This window comes from Elephas maximus, chromosome 17, assembly GCF_024166365.1.
Source record: "Elephas maximus indicus isolate mEleMax1 chromosome 17, mEleMax1 primary haplotype, whole genome shotgun sequence".
NCBI classification, from domain to species: domain Eukaryota; kingdom Metazoa; phylum Chordata; class Mammalia; order Proboscidea; family Elephantidae; genus Elephas; species Elephas maximus.
Window position 1 is genome coordinate 65379853 of NC_064835.1, and position 19913 is coordinate 65399765.

Here is a 19913-nt window from a genome sequence, read left to right on the forward strand (position 1 = left end):
GCTCTGTCTGATGGTACGGATGGCTGGAAGCTGGGGTGAGTGAGGCTCTCAGAGTTTTGGGTAACCAAGAAACCAGCCATGGGACACAACGCTGGGGAACCTGGAGGCTGATGGGTGGTGATGCTGGGCTTGATGCTGGAGCTAGAGAAGGCTCAGAGGGTCTGTTAGGTCAAGATCCTTCAAGGCCTACCTAGGGTGGCAGCCCTGCCCCAGGTGCCGGGACCTCCCTGTGTGGCATTGGTGTCAGGCCTTTCTCTCTGCCCTTTCCCTCATTACCTCTTGCTGCTCTGGGCCTGGTCAGGACCTGCAATTAGAGATCTGACAGCTTCATTGCCACAGAATAGTTTACGAATAACACATTCGCTTACAGTACCTCTCAGGACTATGTTCATCCTAATCCGGGGTCATACCATAACCCAAGGGCTGGAGCTCTAATAATGGGTGGGATTGCAACACCAAGGAGGACTGGGATGGGAATCATTTTGTTCATTGTGTACTCATCTGGGGGATAGGTATACAGTGTGTACTTATCTGTACTTGTCTGTGTTCTTACACGAAGGGCAGAGGTCACTCCTGGGGTGAAAGATTAATTCTCTCAATGGACACAAGACATAGTTCAGATTCTGAAATCTTAAAAGGTTGCTGCCACAGGGTATCCTCAGACCTCCGTGGCCAGCTGCTGGGGAAGGGAGGGAAGTTAGTGCTTCAGGGGAGACAACTTACCTGGCTGCAGGATAGGCCCTTAGGGAGGGCTGTGGCCACCCATCCAAAGAATGGCCTCCAGAGGTGTGTCAGCAAATGCAGCCCTAGGCCAGTCCTGGAAGGGAGGGCTCCCGTGTTGGTGGGGATTGGACAGAAGCAGCAACACGTGGTGGCTGTGACCCTGTTCTAGCTACCAATAAAATCACTGGAAGGAGGGCCCTAGCTGGCAGCTGGACGTGCAGAGCATTGAGACTAGCTCTTAGAAGCAACCATTAAGTCCCTAACTAGAGGGGCAAGCGTGAGAACTGGGCTCAGGAACATCCAAGCCCTGAAACGCTACAGCCTGGGTCTTTTCATTCCCCTGAAGAGGACGCTGTGCCTCTGGGTCCGTAGGTGTCCAGGGCTCCCCTTAGGCACACCATACCTAATAAAACAATTCTTGTCCCTCGTTGGTGGGGCAAGTCTTTGCAAATGGCTCAGCTCTGGGCAGCATCCGTCACAGCACCTGGAAGGAGCTGAGCTGGCCAATGGTCCTGCCGTGCATGGCTTCGACCCCAAGCCATAGCGGCAGTGCGGGTAGGGGCAGGTACTGGGGGTGCTGCCAGCCTTGGGTGGGACAGCCCCAAGCACCTCTGGGTCTGAACAACAGGGTGTCCAAGTGAAAATGGAAAACTATCATTTGCCATTTAAAGAAGAAAAACAATTTAATAATTAACATTTTGAAGACTTTGATCACCAGGATTTTTGGGGTAGTCACTCACCCTTGTTTGTAAGATATTAACAACTTTGCATTCCTCCTTCAGTAGTATTTATTTTTACTACCCAGGTATTAGCCAGTCATCATCAAGCCAATTCCAACTCATGGCGACCCCATGTGCATAGCTGAGGCCTTTCTTCCCCTTGAACTCTAGGTGAAATTGTCTTGAATCCACCAATTCATGGCCTGTGGAACTCTAAAACCTTCCTACTTCCCAGGGTGTGATATTCTTCAGCCTCTTGGACTCCATCCCAAATCCCTCACACCAGCATCTGAGTTCCACAGCTCTTAGTGAAGTGTTTTGGGGAGTATTACGAAGGGGGTCATATTCCTTCCAGCCCAGCAACTTGTGGTTCCCTCTGGGCTCACCCAGGAGCTCCCATTTGCTCCCTCTCCCACTTAGCAGCCCCCCTTCTCTGAAGCCTTGCCAGCCAGCTTCAGCACTGTTCCAATTCCTTCCTTTAAAAGGAACTCTGATCCCAACTATAAAGATCATGAAGCATTCTTGACCTTTTTATAGACATAATTAAAAAAAAAAATATCTATTTATTTATTGAGCTTTAGGTGAAAGTTTATAAATCAAGTCAGTCTCTCATACAAAAAGTTACATACACCTTGCTACGCACTCCTAGCTGCTCTCCCCCTAATGAGACAGCATATTCCTCCTCTCCACGCTGTATTCCCCGTGTCCATTCAGCCAGCTCCTGTCCCCCTCTTCCTTCCCATTTCGCCACCAGACAGGAGTTGCCCACATAGTCTCAAGTGTCTGCTTGAGCCAAGAAGCTTACTCCTCACCAGTATCCTTGTCTATCTTATAGTCCAGTCCAATCCCTGTCTGTAGTGTTGGCTTTGGGAATGGTTCCAATCTTGGGCTAACAAAGGGTCTGGGGACCATGACTGTCAGGTCTCAGACCATTAAGCCTGGTATAGACATAATTTGCTTTTAACATAAAAATTCAATTCAAGGTAATTCTTAAGAATTTGCCAGCAGTCCTTAAAAGAAATCAGTGCTGCAAAAATAAATGCTCCAAAAACATTGTTTAGAGTTCCAGTGGTGCCAACAAAACCCTGATGTTTGTCGTTTTTGTGTTTTCCAGCTCCCTTCAGATGTTTGAAGTCCTGTAGATGTGGTCAGCATCCCTGAGAGTGGAGCAGGTTGTACAAGCCAAGCACTGAGAAGAGCGAGTCTTGGACGAGGTTGGCCCAGGGTCCTGGTAATTAGTCGGCAGTTTGGGTGGTGATGGAGGGATGCACCCTTTTTGGTTGGGTATAGCTCACCAGGATGAGCTTCCTGACACTCAGGCCATTGCCATGAACTCCCCCCTCTTGCTCACTCATGAAGTACCACAGACTTGGAGAGACCTTAGAGGTCACTGGTCTAGCCTCCAGCAGTGGCAGAAGCTCCCTAGGACATCCCTGCAGTCCTGACCACCATCTAACAAAGCAGCCTGTTTCACCTTCCCATTCCTGAGCTCTCCTGCTGTTAAAAAGCTCTCTCTCACGCACTCCGATCAAATCTGCCTTTCTGCAGCTCCCACTGGGTTCCTAGTTCTGCCCCCCGAGGCTATAGGGAATCAGCCTAATCCCTCTTCCACATGGCTGCTCAACAGATATTTGGGGACAATATGATAGAGTGGAGGCAGGCAGGATCTGCACAGACAGTCCTGGATGAAATCCTGTCCCTACTGTTCTCTGTGCAATCTCAGGCAAGTTACTTAGCCTCTCTGTGACTCAGTTTCTTTATTTGTAAAACTGGGACAATAGTGTCTGCCACATCAAGTGATTCTGGGAATGAAAATGAATTATGAATACAAGCTGCCTAGAACCACACCTGGTCCGACAAACGCTGGTCGCCTCTGGTCTTCAGCGTCCTGCTGAGCCTCTTTTGTGTGGTCTCCAGTTGACACGTTCCCACAGACGTCCGATCAGAAAACAGTAGGCATTCTCAGTCTTTCCCTGGATGTTCTTTTTGTTAATATAGCTCAAGATTGAATTAGTTTTTTTGGACTAAAACATATAATTATAGTTATTTAATGTGCACCTGTTTACAATTGAATCCCAAGCCTCTCATTGCTCGAGTTCTAACACTAAGATGATTCTAGCCCATAAATGACACATAATGATAACAAATGCTTCAGGCTCTGTTTGAAGCACTTCACATACATTAACCCATCTAATCCTCACAATAACCTTACCAGGTAGCGAAATTGTTATAACTTCCATTTTATATATGGAGAAACTGAGGCACAGACAGGTTAAATAACTTGCCCAAGATCACACAGCTGATAAGAGGCATGGCTGAGATTTGAATCAGTCTTGCTCCAGAGTCTGTGCTTTTAACCACCAAGCTTTGCTGTCGACAACTTTGACCACCTACATAACATTTTGGGAAAGGAAGGAAAGGACACAAAGGGATGCCTCTGGATCATAAGGCTGAAAGGGTTTGCCCAGGCCCCTATTGTCATGGAAGTGGAATCAGTGCTTCTCTGTCCAACCCCACCCCCATCAGAGCTCCTCTGGGGCAGCGCTCTGAGGGACGTGAACGCAGGCCAGTACATGGTCCTGAGGGCTCTTGCCCATCAGGCCCAGAACTTCTTGGTTCCTGGTACTCTGGAGACGGGAGAACTGCTTCAGGGCCTTCACAGGCCTGACCTTGGGAAGTGGAGCCACTCCAAGGGGAAGGGGAAAGGATCAGCCTTTTCCTGATCAGATGGAATGGGTTTAGGTTGGGAAGCCTCAGTCCCAGGCTGTGTTGGCCAAAAGGCTCCCAGTCCCGGAGAAGTTGAGAGTTCAGGTGTTTCTGGAGCTGGTGGGACCGGAGTTATCATTTTTTTTTTTTTTTTTACAGTCCTCAGCTCACCCCCATGTCATGTCCAATCATTGGGGGGTGAGGAGGGGAGTTGCTTGTGGTTGTTTTAAAAATACTATCAAAGGTTCAGGGCTTTGAAAGTGCAAGGAGAAATTAATTTGCTTCGATAAGTCACTCAACAGAAAGGAGGTAGGGTGCAGTGGGGCGATGCCTCTGGAAGAATTCTGGTTGGCAGAGCTGCCTGCCCAGGAGACTCTGGGATGTGGCTGCCTGTCTGAGAGGCTCTGAGCACGCCTGTTGTGTTTGACCTTGCATTCTGTTCTTACTGCCTATGTTCCAGGGATGAGGCTGGTGGGGAGGGGGAGAGCACAGTGGAGGTGAAGTGTTATTAACTCACCGCACGCACATGAGATTGACTCGAACCCACAAGGTAACTGCCAGTTGCTCACATGTGTTATTTCCAGATGTTTCTCTTTGGGCATCTGGCTTGAGGGAGAGGCATGGGGGGTTAGGGGGGTGGAGGGAGAGCAGGAAGATGGTTTCTTGCTCCGGGAAACTTGAATCATCCATCCTTCTGCCTTTTCTATATGAATCTGTCCCTTTGCAACTCAGACATATCATATTGTATCAGAGCTGCAAGGGACCCCAGAGATCATTCTGTTCACCCCTGAGTTAGAGATGAGCAAAATGAGACCCAGAAAGGGGAAATGACTTGCAGAAGCCCATGCAGCTAGAGAAGCAGAATTGTGACTTGAGTCCAGAGCTAATTCCACCAGGAACATCCCTTTTTGACTCAATTACTCTTTCTCCAATTAGATGAAAAGAAAATGTCTAGCTTTAATGGTACTCAGTACTACATCAACCATTCTAGCAACCTGCCAATTCTGTTTCAAAGTATTTCTTTAGAGAATCTTTTTTTGGCTTCTATTCCTAGCAGGCTCCCTCCCCTGGCCCCTACTTCCTGCTGCCAAACATCTCATCATGACTGGTAAGGGTGATGCTAGTTGGGAGCAATCCAGCGAGGGTTTTCATAAAGAGATGATTAATGAATGAAATAATTAAAATCAGGGTCATGGTCTGGCAGCCTTGGAGTGGTAGGGTCCAGGTGGCCTGTGGAGCCTTGTCCTGTCCCAGGCCTGGGTGTGCAGTGCCAGGTGGTGGTGTGAGGGGAGGAGGGGGCTTGGACAGCCATGGGAAATGGCCTGCGGCCCTAGAAACATTTCTGTGATGTCTTTGGCAGGCTTGCCAAAAATGGCCAGTACCTGGAACGGATACCTTCCATTACATGTCACAACATTTAACATCTAGGCCAGTGGTAGTTCAACCCTGGCTGCTCATTGGAATCACCTAGGGGAGTTTTTAAAAATCCTGATGTCCAGGTCACATCACAAACTAATTACATTAGAATCTCTGGCATCAGTATTTTTTTTTTTTTCAAAGCTCTCTAGGGTTGTGCACCCAGGGCTGAGAACCACTGCTTTAGGCCAATCCTTGGGGACCCTCTCCGTGTGCCTTTCCTCGAACTTGATATGGATGATGCTATTTGCCTGTCCCCAAAGGGAAGAATGCGGGGGGAAAAAAAAAAGTCCTCTGGGTATTCGGGGATGGGGTAGACTCCCACTTCTCCTCTATGGGCTTATCTACTGCACCACCCTCCACTCAGAGGGGCTGTAAGGGTGGAGTCCTGACAGCAGATGGAAGGAGAGGTCACATGCAGTTCAGGAACAACCAGAATATGCTTACCTGGCCATCCTTTGTAATGAGTTGCTGGCCAGAATAAAGGCTAAAGGCTGGGGCAAACAAGACTGTTGGAGCTAGGACCCTGGAGGCAGCTCGGCCCTGGGCAACCAGCAACTGAGGATGAAGGGCAGATAAAACCTGGGAGGCCAGGGGGGTAGAAAGAACAAGCAAGCACTCTACCTCCTCACAAAATGGAAAACCAGGAAGGTAAAGTGAGGTAGTGGCAGATTAAGGAGGTGTCCTGATCCCAGCTTAATGCTCTTTTGTTTGTATATATTAAGGAGTCCCTGGGTAGCATAAACAGCTAAACACTTGGCTGCTAACTGAAAGTTTGGTCATTTGGATCTACCCTGAGTTGCCTTGGAAAAAGAGTTTGGTGATCTACTTCTGAAAAACCAGCCACTGAAAACCCTATGGAGCACAGTTCTAATCTGAGATACATGGGGTCGACATGAGTTGGAATTGACTCAACAGTACCTGGTGGTTTTATATATGTTAAAAAGCTATTTACTGTTCAATCACCTATTTCTTTTTGCTGAAAAGGGGATTAGCCAGCAGGGGAAGGCTAACCCTCCCTAAGGCTGCCCAGGGTGTTAGTTCAGATTTAAGGGCCTAGCAGTGCCGACCCAAGGGAGACTGTCTTGGCCAGAGCCACACAGCTGGGGAGTGGAGGCCGGAGCTGCAGCCTGCTTCTTCAGAGGGGCCTCCACTATTGCAATGAAGGGCATCCATTCATTCATCAGTCATTTAAACAAGCATGAGTAGAAAAAATATGTGGCTTTTTCCCAGTTTAACTCTCTAAAGCCTGCCCTAGTCTTCACTCCAGGGATCATGTCAACGACACATGCAGACCTCTGGGTGGCCTGGCAACTTGGCACTCTTCAAACAGTATTTATTCTGTTAATATTTATGCATATTTATTTAGTGAGGTTTGGGAGAAGCTTGGAGCCCTGGTGGCACAGTGGTTAAGAGTTTGGCTGCCAACCAAAAGGCTGGCAGTTTGAATCTACCAGCCACTCCTTGGAAACCCTGTGGGGCAGTTCTACTCTGTCCTATACGGTCACTATGAGTCAGAATCAACTCGACAGCAATGGGTTTGGTTTGGGAGAAACTAATTTTCCATTAGCAAAAACTGCATACCTCTTTTAAACTTGCAATAAGGATCTGATTCTGCATTAAGAAACATTTTACTGAAACAGATTCACCAATAGCTCCCTTCTAGAAACCAAAGCAAAGTCAAGGTTTTAAAGAAAAGTATTTAGCAAAACATTTCCCACACATTAGTAGTTCTTGTTCTCTTTTGGGAATTTCCCACCAATTTTTTTTAGGAGGCTTATTAGAGGGTTTGCACTTTAGATGAAGTACTGGTTCCGAGCAAACAGCATTACACTACGTAGGTACGCACCACAGAAATGCTCAACAAGGTGTGCAAGTCAAGTGCAAGTCAAGGTCACCATCTATTCCAGGTGGAGTGTGGCCAGTTTAAACCTGGCCAGCTATTTAGTGAAGGTGTGGTGGACACCTGAGCCCTATACCAAAACCTTTATTTAGTCTAGTAATGCTTTAAGTGGTGGCAGTGGCTAAGCACTTGGCAGCTAACTAAAAGGTTGGTGGTTGGAACCCACCCAGCAGCACTGCAGAAGAAAGGTCTGCCAATCTTCCATAAAGATTACAGCCAGGAAAACCCTATGGAGTACAGTACCACTCTGTAACGCATGGGGTCGCCATGAGTCGGAATGATGCAAGGCAAAGGGTGATGATGCTTTAGCGCTCTCTATAGATGCATTCTGGGCATCTGTCGGGGTCTTGCCCTCTAAGCAGCAGCTCTGGGGGATAACTGTGTCCCATGGTGAACTCAAGAGAATCCGACCCCTCTGCCTTAAGGAAAAGCTTACCCCAATTGGGAAGATTAACCTGTAACCTCACCTTCCCTTCTCTGCAGGGCTCCAGGAGTGGATTGCAAACCCACCAGGAAAATGAGTGAAGAGACAGTCCCCGAGGCTGCCTCCTCGCCGCCGCCCCAGGAAAGGCAGCCTTACTTTGACCGCTTCTCCGAGGAGGACCCTGAGTACATGCGCCTGCGTAACCGCGCAGCGGACCTGCGGCAGGACTTCAACTTGATGGAGCAGAAGAAGCGCGTCACCATGATCTTGCAGAGCCCTGTGAGTGGGTCTGCTGAGGCGGGGGTGGGAGGAGAGAGGAGAGTGGGACTGAGGTGAGGGTGCAGAGATGCGAAGGGGAGAGGGGCAGCGGCGCAGCGGCGCTGATTCATCACGGTGAACCTGAAAAGATAAGTAGCTCCTCTTCGGCTTGCTCAGGGTCGATAACAATTTAAACCAGTTGAGCTAGACAGTCTGGCAAAGTGGGTGTTTGACTCTTCCCTAACCCCGGAGGGCAAAACCTGATCTGTATGCAAGCAGTTTGGCTTGATGGTCGGAGGAGGGAGTACTGAGAGACAGAAGCCCCACCTCAGTTGCCTGTGCCCCTTCTGAGCCTCAGTTTCCATTCTTCCCTCCTCACCAAAAGCTGTAACGATGAACTGACAGGCAAATTAATGTAAACTAGAGGCCAGGGGCCATCAAGTGGAAGGCTTGGGGCTCCCTTTACCAAACACCACAAAGCGGAACTCGCTGTGGGGACACATAAAGCTTTAGCATGCATAGGGCAGAGGTGGGGAGGGCCTGGAAGCCCCAGAAAGTGGGAAGCATGCCGGCTCAACAGGGCACAGGGGGCTATGCTGGGGACGGGGGGAGGAAGGGCAAATCGGCGTGTCCCCTCTGTAGCTCCAGATGTGAGGTGATTGGCGCCTGCCTGGCACGGGCACGGAGCTCATCCTTGAGAAGGGCTGGACTTGGGCCTAGCGGGCCCCTGAAGTAGGGTAGTGACGCAGGCCCTTGGGTGAGAGAAGGGAGAGCAGCGTGGAGGGAGGCAAGGGGCCATCTGAGGGTTTGGGGTCCTCAGGAAACAGTGATGATCCCAGGGATGGGAAGCCCCAAGATGAAGCTGCATACCCAGGTGCTTGCCACATGGGCGCAGGAGGGGACCTAGCTCTGCCTTGGGCACTGCTGGGCTTCGGGGGTGGGTGGCAGGGCGTGCACGTGTGTGACCCCAGCTAAGACCACACAGTGAGTGCTCAGGCCTGTGTAGGAGTATTGAGGGGGGTGAGTCTGAGGTCCGGCGACATTGTGCTCAGGACCCTGGAGGAATATTTGTTGTTGTTGTTTTTATTTGCTCTGGAGTCAGTTGGACTCATGGCGGCTCCACGTGTGCAGAGAGAACTGCTCAGTAGGGTTTGGAAGGTACTTAAAAAAAAATGAGGTGAGGAACCGTTTTGGAAAACTCCAAGTGTGACCAGGCGGGATGGCAGGTGTGATAGGAAGGGTGGCTGTCAGCCCCAGCCCAGGTTTCAGGCCTGAATGGATGGGATTCCACTCTGCATCAGGAGATGGGAATGGGAGGAGGCCTGCTTCTTCCTGCCCTTTTATAGGTTCACCAACACTTAACAGGCTATTTCCTCCTGAACATGACCTGCTGCCACCTGGTGGAAAAAAGAAAAAAAAAAACCGTTGCCGTGAAGTCAGCTCCGACTCATAGCGACCCTATAGGACAGAATAGAACTGCCCCATAGAGTTTCAAAGGAGTGCCTGGTGGATTCGAACTGCCGACCTTTTGGTTAGCAGCTTTGGCACTTAACCATTACACCACCAGGGTTTCCACCTGTGGACAGCGGTGCCTTATTTGTGACCTAGTGTCTGAAAATCCAGGATGCCAGAGTGGAAGGGACCTCAGAAGTGATCAAATCCTACTCTTTTGTTAAGCAGAGGAGAAACTGAGGACCAGAGGAGCATGGCTAATGGAGAGGGAAGGTGGCACACTTTTTTATACAGTTCTGCTTTAAAACTCTCAATTTCTAAAGTGAAATTCTGCCATTTCTGGTATGGGCGCCCTTGGGCATCACTGAGACCTAGGACCTGGGCTGCTGTCTACAGGGCAAGGGGATGCAGGATCCGTTCCCAGCATCTCCTTGTTTGAAGAGGCTCCTGAGGTCCCAGTGGACTTCTCACAGGGCTGGGGCACTTGGAAGACCTCTGAAGGGGCCCCGTGAAAGGCTGTGGTGGGACCAGCCCCTCGGGGCTCTGTTTCAGTCTTTCAGGGAGGAGCTGGAAGGCCTCATCCAAGAGCAGATGAAGAAGGGAAACAACTCCTCCAACATCTGGGCCCTGAGGCAGATCGCGGACTTCATGGCCAGCACCTCTCACGCAGTCTTCCCAACATCTTCCATGAGTATGTGGGTGGCTGGGGAGCTGCCAGGAGCAGAGGTGGAGGGGTGGTGGGGTGGGGAGGAGAGGAGAAGGAGCAGCCAGAGCAGCTTGGTCGCCAGGCTACAGAGTGGCACAGTTGCATTAGCAGGCCTGGGGGAGCTGAGCACTAGCTGGGGAGGTATCTGGCTCTGCTTCTGCTGCTGCTGCTAATTGAAGACTCGCCGGAGATTTATCCCAGATGTCCAGGAAAGGGAGAAGCTGGGGAAGGGTGGTGCTGGTGCCTTCAGGGAGAACCTGTTTCTGGCTCTTCTGGGGAAGAGGACACTGTTCTGGGAGGGAGAGGGCAGCCTGAATCTGACCCCCCGATAAGTGGATCAGTGGGTAGGGAATAGCTTTGCAACTCGAGGTCCCTCTGTCCTCACTGTGCTTGAAGGCCCAGGAGTTGAGAGTGAGGCTCCTGCTCCATGTTACTCTAAACCAAAAACAAACAAACCACTTTTGTTGAGTCTATTCCAACTCATAGTGACCCTATAGGACATGATAGAACTGCCCCATATGGTTTCCAAGGAGCACCTGCTGGATTCAAACTGCAGACCTGGTTAGCAGCCGTAGCTTTTAACCATCATGCCACTAGGGTTTCTGCCGTGTTATACCTGCTATGGGTAAAGAAAACCCTCATGTCCTGGTAGCATCCGTCCCTGACTCAGGCTGCTCTTTCCTCGGTTCCCTGGAGACCGGGTGTCAGGGCTGGGAGGAGGCCCCTGAAGCCTGGCTCTGTGCCATAGACAGACTGAGGGGAACCGGGGCTATGCGTGAACCTTCTTTCCTGGGCTAGGAAGCTCTCCCCACAATCTTTAAAATAATGTGTCAAAAAATACTTTCCCCCAACAAGATGAATACAAGACTATAGTAGAAAATTAGGAAAATAGTTGAGAATAAGAAATAAAAATCACTGTGCTACGTTCCTTAAAGAAAAAGAAAAACAAACAAACAGAAGCCAGTTGCTGCCCAGTGAGTTCCAATTTGTGGTGACCCTATGTGTGTCAGAGTAGCACTGTGCTCCACAGGATTTTCAGTGGCTGATTTTTCTGAAGTAGATCGCCAGGTCTTTTTCCCAGGCACCTCTGGGTGGACTTGAACTGACAACCTTTCAGTTAGCAGTAAACGTGTTAACCATTCGCACCACCCAGAAATTACTATTGTCAATATTTTGGTGTGTGTTTTTCCAGCCTTTCTCCTTACATATTTAGATTATGCAGACAAAAATAGAATCGCAGTAGACATACAATTTTAATAGCCTTACTGTATCTTGACTAATTTTTCATAAAAAATAGCTTTACCGTACAACTCTTAGTGGGCGCGTGTTATTCTGTGGCATGGCTGAATCAGTTATTTAATCTATTTCCTATTATTGGACTTTTAGGTTGTTTCCAATTTTTTGCTATTATGAACAACAAGGCAGTAAACATCTTTTTAAGTAAACCTGTGATTATACTCATGACTATTGACCTAAGATAAATTACCAGAGGAAGAACTGCTGGATCGAAGTATATGCACCTTTTAAAGGCTTTAATATGTAGTGCCAAACCGCCCTGGAGAAAGACCTAAGCAATATACTTTCCCACCACAACGCAATTTTCTCCACCCTGATCTGTAGTAGGTTTTATCGTTTATTTCTCCCCCCAATTTGAGAAGCGATAAATAGTGCTTTACTGGTGTTTTAATATGCATTTATTTGATTACTGATGACGTTGCATATATTCTCATGTGTATATTGGGAATGATTTTCTTTTGGTAATAAATTGCCTATTCATGTCTGTTGTCGATTTTCTTATCGGTGTATTTTTTTTTCTTACTGATTTGCAAATCTTTTATAAAATAAGGCTATTTCCCTGTTATCTGACAAATCTATTGCATTTTTTTCAGTTTGTATTTTGCCTTTTAGTTTTGTCCATGGTGTTTTTGTCTTGTAAAATTCTTTGATTCCCACGTATTTGAATCTGTTGTGATTTTCCTTCGTGCTGTATGCTTTGAATTATGCTTAGAAGGACCTTCCCCGTATTTTATCATCTGATGGGTCAGATACACTTAATTATTCATTTGCCAGTTTTTCTTGGCTGTTTGTACTTGTTTATTCTTTCTACTCTGAAACAGATGGGGTCACCATAAGTCAGAATCGACTCAACTGCAACTGAGGTTTGTTTCCTTTTTAGTATGGTTTTAGAATTTTTTCATCAGGTACCCCCCCCAGCCTCAAAAAATTTCTTTTGGGGTTTTGATTGAAATTATGTTACACGAGTAGTTTAATTTGGTGGAGATTTGATAAATTTACAATTTCGTATTAGATGTAAACTCCATGGGGGAAAGAATATTGGTATGTTTTGTTTGTTGCCATATCATAGCAGAGTGTCCTAGAGCTAGAGTGGTGTCCAGCACGTGCTAGGTGCTCAAAAAATATTTGCAAGAATACCTTTTAAATCCTTTCAGAAACAAAGTATGTCTTCCATTTATTTATGTCTTCATTAATGTCCATGAGAAAAGTTTTGTTGTTATCTTCATAACATCCCTACTAATTTTTTGTTGTTTTCCCTAGATATTTCATGTAACTTTGATATTGTAAATGAATTTTTCTCTATTCAGTTTTCTTTCTGGTTGTATTGGGCATTTAGGAAAAACCATTGGATATATATATTTAAACTAGCCCCTTATTGAGCTCTTATTTAAATCCTAATATCATATCACTAAATTCTCTTGGGTTTTGTATGCAGAAAATCATATAATCTGCAAATGATAACTTGGCTTCCGTTGTTCCAACATTTACCCTTTGGTTTATTTTTCCAGTTTTCTCATTGTAGCCGTTAGAACTCTCAGAATAATGTTTAATAATAGATTAGAGAGTAATCATCCTTGTCTTCTTTCTGACTTTAATGGAAATTTTTTTTATCCTGAGAGTTCGAGACAGTTTTTCTTCATCATGTGAAGGAAATGTCTTTATTCTCATTTGCTGTGAGTTTTTCTCAGAAATGGATGTTGAATTTTATAAAATTCATTATGGGCATTAATTTATTTTTCTTTGAACTTTTGAGGTGATGAATTGTATTCATAGATGTCTGAATATTGAAGTTGTCTTATCCCTGAAGGAAATCATTCCTGGTCAGGCTGCATTCTTTTAAAAAATACTCTTCCAGATTTGATTTGTTAGAATTTGACTCAGGAGTTTTGTATCCATATGCACATAGGAAATGGGTAAGCTGTTCACTCTTCTGGCTGTCTTCGTGTAGTTTTGGTATGAAAGCTATAATTTCATAGCGTGAACAGGATGGTCCCCAGCCTTTTCTTTGCTCTGATGGAGCTTAAACAATACAGGAAGTATCTGTTCCTTGACGATTTATTGTCCACTTGTAAAGCTATCCAGATCTGGGATATTTTTATGGGCTACTTTTTGGACACCATTTTTTTTCTAGCTTCAGCCAGGGTGTTGGATTGATTTTGCTGCTTCTTGAGTAAATTTTGGTCATGTATTCCTACAAAATAATCCACTTCATGTAGCTTTTCAAAAATTGTTAAAGTGGTTTATAGTATTTTTATCATTTAGAACTTCTGCTGTGGATGAGATGACGTCTCCTTCTCTGTCTTGATGTTGTTTATTTCTACCTTTTTTTTATTGGCCTTTCTAGATGTTTGTCTACAGAATTTCTCACATAAGCCAATTCTTGTATTTATTTATTGGTTCTACTAAGTTTCCTGTTTCCCAATTCATTAATTTTTGCCTTTATATTTATTAATTCATAACTTTTCTTTGGTTTCTTTTGTTCTTTATATTTTTTCCTAGAACCAGACATAATAGATTTGATTCTTTTTCATATTTATTTCAATAATAAAGATATTTAAGGCTATGAATTTTTTTTCCCTCTAAGCATAGCTTTGGCTTCATTCTATGAAATTTGACAAATAGTATTTCGAGTATTAATTTCTAGGTAGTTTGCAGCTACTGTTTTGGTTTTCTTTTTATTCTAAGAGCTATCCAGCAGTATGTTTTTTCACTCCCAAGTGGTTGAATTTGTATTTTTAAAAAAAGATTTGTATTAACTAAGTCTAGTTTTATTGCATTGTGATTAGAAATGTGTCCTATTTAATTTCTGTGTTGGGGATTTATTGAGATTTTCTTTGTGGCCTAAGATTACAGTTGTTAAATACTATATGAGCAGAGACTATTTCTAGGGGACAATATTTGATCTATATCTTCATTTATAGTTTTTTGATTTTGTAAAAAAACAGAAATGTGTTGTTTGCCACTATAGTTGATTTCTGTTCATTTCCTTTTGTAATTTTTGATAGTTTTTGCTTTATGTATCTTGGTGAAATGTTATTCAGAGCATAAGCATTCTTTATAGCTATATTTTCATTATGGATTCTATCTTTAATCCTTATAAAGTGACCTATAAAATTTCCCTGTTTGCCCAAGAGAGTATTGTTTTGCCCAATTCTACTTTGGTAACATTCTTATAACCTCTGTTTATTTTTTGGTTTATAGTTGCCTGGTATACTTTTGATCATCTTTTTTTCCTTTTTTTGTATCACTTTATTTTAGGTTCATCTCTTGTAAATCTCCCATAGCTTGGCCTAACAGCATCTGTGGCTATAGCAGAGAAATCCGAGGCAACCTAATTTTTGTTCCTTTGTAGGTAACCAAATCTTTTTTTTTTTTTTTAATGCTTATAGATTTCCCTCCTCTTCATTGTATTTCAGAAATGTTGGCAGGAAACGTGTAATTGGAGGTTTCTTTTTATGGGCGTTTTCCCCATGGAAGGCAGTTAAGTTCTTACAATTTGTATACCCAGGTGTTTTTTCAGTTCAGAAAATTTTTCTTCAATTATATCGATCCAGATTATCTGTATGCTGGCTCCTTGGTCTTCATCTGTCATAGTCAGCCTATTCTCTCTCGTCATTTTCATGTCTCTGTCCTTATATTCAGGAGACTCTGGTGGTATAGTGGTTAAGAGCTAGGGCTACAACTCCACAGGGTGGGGGAGGGGGCCTCTCTTTGATACGGGACACAGAAGATGTGATGGAGTGAGTGTTCTCAGACCTATTCTGGCTTCCTTGCCCTAATTGGGACTCCATAGTTATTTTCAAGAAAAGGGTTCAAAGACATCTGGGCCTGAATACTCTCTCAAAAACAGCCTTATTTGCCTGAGAGACTTAATGCTTTTGGTGTGCCTACCCCTGCTGCTGTCAGGGATGAAGCAAAGAGACCAGCCTCTTGCCTGGGAACTCATAGAAAGGATGAGGGAATCCCAGACTGGTCAACTTGAATTAGAAATCCTTGGCTTTGGAATTTCGTTGTTGTTCTTCTTGCCAGTCTAACTGGACGTTTGGACCACTGCAGTCCTTGTCGACTACGTGTACTAGACACATGCCCTGGGGGAGTATCACATTGGTCAGCACAGGCCCTTCGTATGCATGCTCCTCACATGAGGTCTTTTGAGGCATGCTCTACTTGCTTGATGTTAGTCCAACAGCACCCATTCTCACTCACGTTTGCAGACCAGCTCATCATTTCAGCTAATGGCAAACCTGATACAGGACATACATCACATTGTGTAGCAACAAGGTTTACTGGGATGGTGAAAGCTTCCGAAGAGCATTTTAATCTCATTAAAGTTTTCAGAGGGAAGCTGGGAAAGGCAGCGTCAGGCAGCTCCTGGCCAGAAATCATTTTAAGCCGGAACCCCTTCCTATTGATTATTTTATTGGCTCCTAGACACAGAATAGTCAGAATGCTAGATATCAGATGCCCTGTTCTGCCTTCCTGAGGTGAGCAGGCAGTGGGCATCATGTTTAATGGAACAGACTGTATGTAATTCCTGGACCCACCATGAGGATAAGACTATCAAACCCCCTAAGCTCATTTCCAAATTCCATCCATACCACCAAAAAGTTCCTAGAAAGAACCATAAAGTCTCCAATGTACTGCATACTCGGAGAGGAGCAGACATGCCCTGTCTGAGACCTCAAGTCCTTCAGCCAACCTCAGACACACTGACTTCTGGGAGTTGTGACTTATCAGAAGAGCTGAGGATTTACTTCCTGATGACAGGGCTATTTGTTCTGTTTCCAAATCAGAGGAAAAGCTATTTTACGTGGTATAGTTAAAATAATATGATAATAGCAGGTATAACGATTAGTAGGAGCCCTGGTGGCGAAGTGGTTAAGAGCTCGGCTGCAAATCAAAAGGTCAGTTTGAATCCACCAGCTGCTCCTTGGGAATCCTATGGTGCACTTCTACTCTGTCCTGAAGTGTCACTATAAGACGGAATTGACTTGATGGCAGCAGGTTTGGGTAATGATTAGTAACCTCTTCATTAAAACTAACTTATGAAATATACCCATATTTCTACTCAGAAATTTATTCTGGCTTTTATTCGGTTTTCACCTTTAGGATTTATGGTAAGCTTAGCAGTCTGAGAACCCTTCATTCTGTGATCTTGAATTTTGCCATGATTTTTGACCAAAAGCAATGCCATTCTTACCCTAATAAACAGAGGACTTTATTGGACATAAATATTCAGTCTATGGATTTTCTCCTCCTGTATAAGGGCTCAGCCCTGAGAGCCAATGAATATTTAATTCCTTGCCTAGAAAAGTCTCTTGTGCAGTTGTAGTACTGGTGAGAATTTGGAGAGCACAGGGGCAAGGAAGGGTAGGGCAATGGGAGCCCCTAACCCTGAGAGCTGCACCGTCCTTTCCCTTGCCCCCCGCAGACTTTTCCACGATTACGCCCATCAATGACCTCCATACGGCTGACTCCCTGAACCTGGCCAAGGGGGAGCGCCTCATGCGGTGCAAGATCAGCAGTGTCTACCGACTCCTGGACATCTATGGCTGGGCCCAGCTGAGCGACACCTACGTCACGGTGAGGACAGCATCCTGAGTGAGGGGCAGCACCAACATAATTCAAAGGGAGAACTCCTGAGCCTTGGCATGGCCATGGCACTGCTGGTGGCCTTTGGCTAAAATGCACTGAACCCTTCCAAGGTTTCTAACTTCTGTAGTCACCTAAAATAGCCTGTCCAGAGGATACTTCTCTGGATGAGGAGCCAAGAGCTCCTGGATCCTATTTCTAGGGCACCCCTTGGCCATTTTCAGATTCCTCTTGTGGCTCCATTTCCCTGGCTCCAAGTAAAGGGGGGAGTCCTCCTCAACTCCCATGGATGGGGAGGGAGATAAGAGTGCTTTGGAAGAAGACTTGGGCACAGTGGAATCAGGGAAAGAAGGGCTTCAAGGAGAGTGTCCTTGGAAATGACCCCTTTCCCTCCTTGCCCCTGAGAGTCTGTATCTTTCCTCCAGATGCGGGTCAGCAAGGAGCAGGACCACTTCCTGATTAGCCCTAAGGGAGTTTCTTGCAACGAAGTCACAGCATCCAGCCTGGTGAGTACAGGCCAGTGCCTCACTGACCACACCTTACTGAAATGTCAGAGTCCCCTCTCTCCTACAGTAACAGGTCATCTCCACATTAGCCACTGTTGTCCTCTCCCTCATGGAGCTTGCAATCTGACTGGGCAGAGAAGACACATGAACATCAAAGGAAACCAAGCAGCCAGTGCATGATGTGGCCAGGAGGCCAAGCACAAGTGCAGGCAGCAAATTCAACAGGCAGGAGGGCAAAATAAGATGGCTTGGAGTCCTCAGAGCAGATTCGTGGGACGGCAAAGCCTGGGAATGGACTGCAAAGGCTGGGAGTAGAGAGGCCTTGTAGATGGGAGAATATATTTGAATGAGAGTCAGTGTTTTGTCTTGTCTAGCCCTGGTCCTAACAGGTACCTTCTGGATCCCTTTCAGTTCTTTTATGTGTGGTATGAAGATTCATGAAAGTGGTTTAGATCAGGAAATATTTTTAGGCGGGAGGAAGAAAGCATTAGAAAGGACTATCTTAGAAGCAAAAGAGGCGCAATCTTTCTTAACCATGTGAGCTATGGCTGGTGTGTCATGCACCTGAGAGAGGAAGATACCACGTTGGGGGGCCTGCCAGGCTTGAGATGTGCTGAGGTGTAGAGTCCAGCTATTAATTTGAAAAGTCTAGGCTGATGAGATCACAGAATACGTGGGCAGGGCAGGATCTTGAACACTGCCAAGGCCACTGTACAGGAAAGAACACTGATGCTCAAAAAGGGTAATTGATGAGGTCATGGCCACCCACAGAGGCCACAGCCGAGTGGGACTGGGGCCACAGAGACAAGGACGACACAGGCCCTGTCTTTCAGGAGTTCATAATCGGGTTGGTAGAAACAGACAAGGCAGACTAAATTTCAGGATGAAGGGTGCTCTGATAGACAAGAAGTTTGTGGGGATGCCTAGAGCATGAATTAGGAAAGATGTGTGTCAGGATTGTATCCTTCACCAGACTTATTCAATCTGTATGCTAAGCAAAAATCAGAGAAGCTGGACTATATGAAGAAGAATGGGACATCAGGATTGGAGGAAGACTCATTAACAACCTGTGACATGCAGATGACACAACCTTGCTTGGTGAAAGTGAAGAGGACTTGAAGCACTTACTGATGAAGATCAAAGACTACAGCTTTTGGTATGGATTACATCTTAACATGAAGAAAACAGAAATCCTCACAACTGGACCAATGAGCAACATCATGATAAACGGAGAAAAGATTGAAGTTGTCAAGGATTTCATTTTACTTGCATCCACAATCAACGCCCATGGAAGCATCAGTCAAGAGATCAAACGATGCATTGCATTGGGCAAATCTGCTGCAAAAGACCTCTTTAAAGTATTAAAAAGAAAAGATGTCACTTTAAGGACTAAGGTGTGCCTGACCCAAGCTGTGGTGTTTTCAGTTGCCTCATAGGCATATGAAAACTAGACAATGAATGAAGAAGACCCAAGAAGAATTGATGCCTTTGAATTATAGTGTTGGTGAAAAATGTTGACTATACCATGGACTGCCAGAATCCATTGCTGTCGAGTGGATTTAGACTCATAGCAACCCTACAGGACAGAGTAGAACTGCCCCATAGAGTTTCCAAGGAACACCTGGTGGATTCAAACTGCCAACCTTTAGTTTAGCAGCCATAGCACTTAACCACTACTCCACCAGGGTTTCCCTGACCTGCCAGAAGACCGAACACATCTGTCTTGCAAGAAGTACAGCCAGAATGCTCATTAGAAGCAAGGATGGCAAGACTTCATCTCACATACTTTGGACATGTTACCCGGAGGGACCAGTCCCTGTAGAAGGACATCATGCTTGGTAAAGTAGAGGGTCAGTGAAAAAAGAGGAAGACCCTCAACGAAATGGACTGACACAGTGGCTGCAACAATGGGCTCAAGCATAACAATTGTGAAGATGGGGCAGGACTGAGCAGTGTTTCATTCTGTTGTATGTAGGGTTGCTATGAGTTGATGGCTTCTAGGCTGAAACGATGGTGCTGGAGTGGAGTCCTCATGAACCAACAGGAATGAACAGACTTGGACTAGGGTGGCAGCGAGTGGTTTGGGAAGAGGTGAATGAGTTCTCAGCAGGCGGGTACCATGCTCCCAGCCCAGATGCACGAAAGACCTCTGTACATTTGGGAGGACAGGCAAGTGGCTGAGTCTGGCTCAAGTATTCAGTGTCTGGAGGTA

General features: G+C 45.8%; 1 protein-coding gene across 4 annotated transcripts in view; it reads left to right on the top strand.

The window, feature by feature from the left end:
• The window catches only part of ADD2 (adducin 2), a 138043-nt gene that overhangs the window by 79580 nt on the left and 38550 nt on the right, over positions 1-19913 (top strand). For 3 of the 4 annotated variants that reach the window (XM_049857026.1, XM_049857029.1, XM_049857028.1), the window contains exons 2-6: positions 2557-2673; positions 7951-8170; positions 10154-10292; positions 17035-17186; positions 17621-17701. In XM_049857026.1, the coding sequence (XP_049712983.1) occupies positions 7985-8170; positions 10154-10292; positions 17035-17186; positions 17621-17701 (558 nt within the window). In that variant the 5' untranslated portion in view covers positions 2557-2673; positions 7951-7984. The remainder of the gene's footprint in view (positions 1-2556; positions 2674-7950; positions 8171-10153; positions 10293-17034; positions 17187-17620; positions 17702-19913) is intronic. The other variant, XM_049857027.1, reaches the window with a different exon arrangement.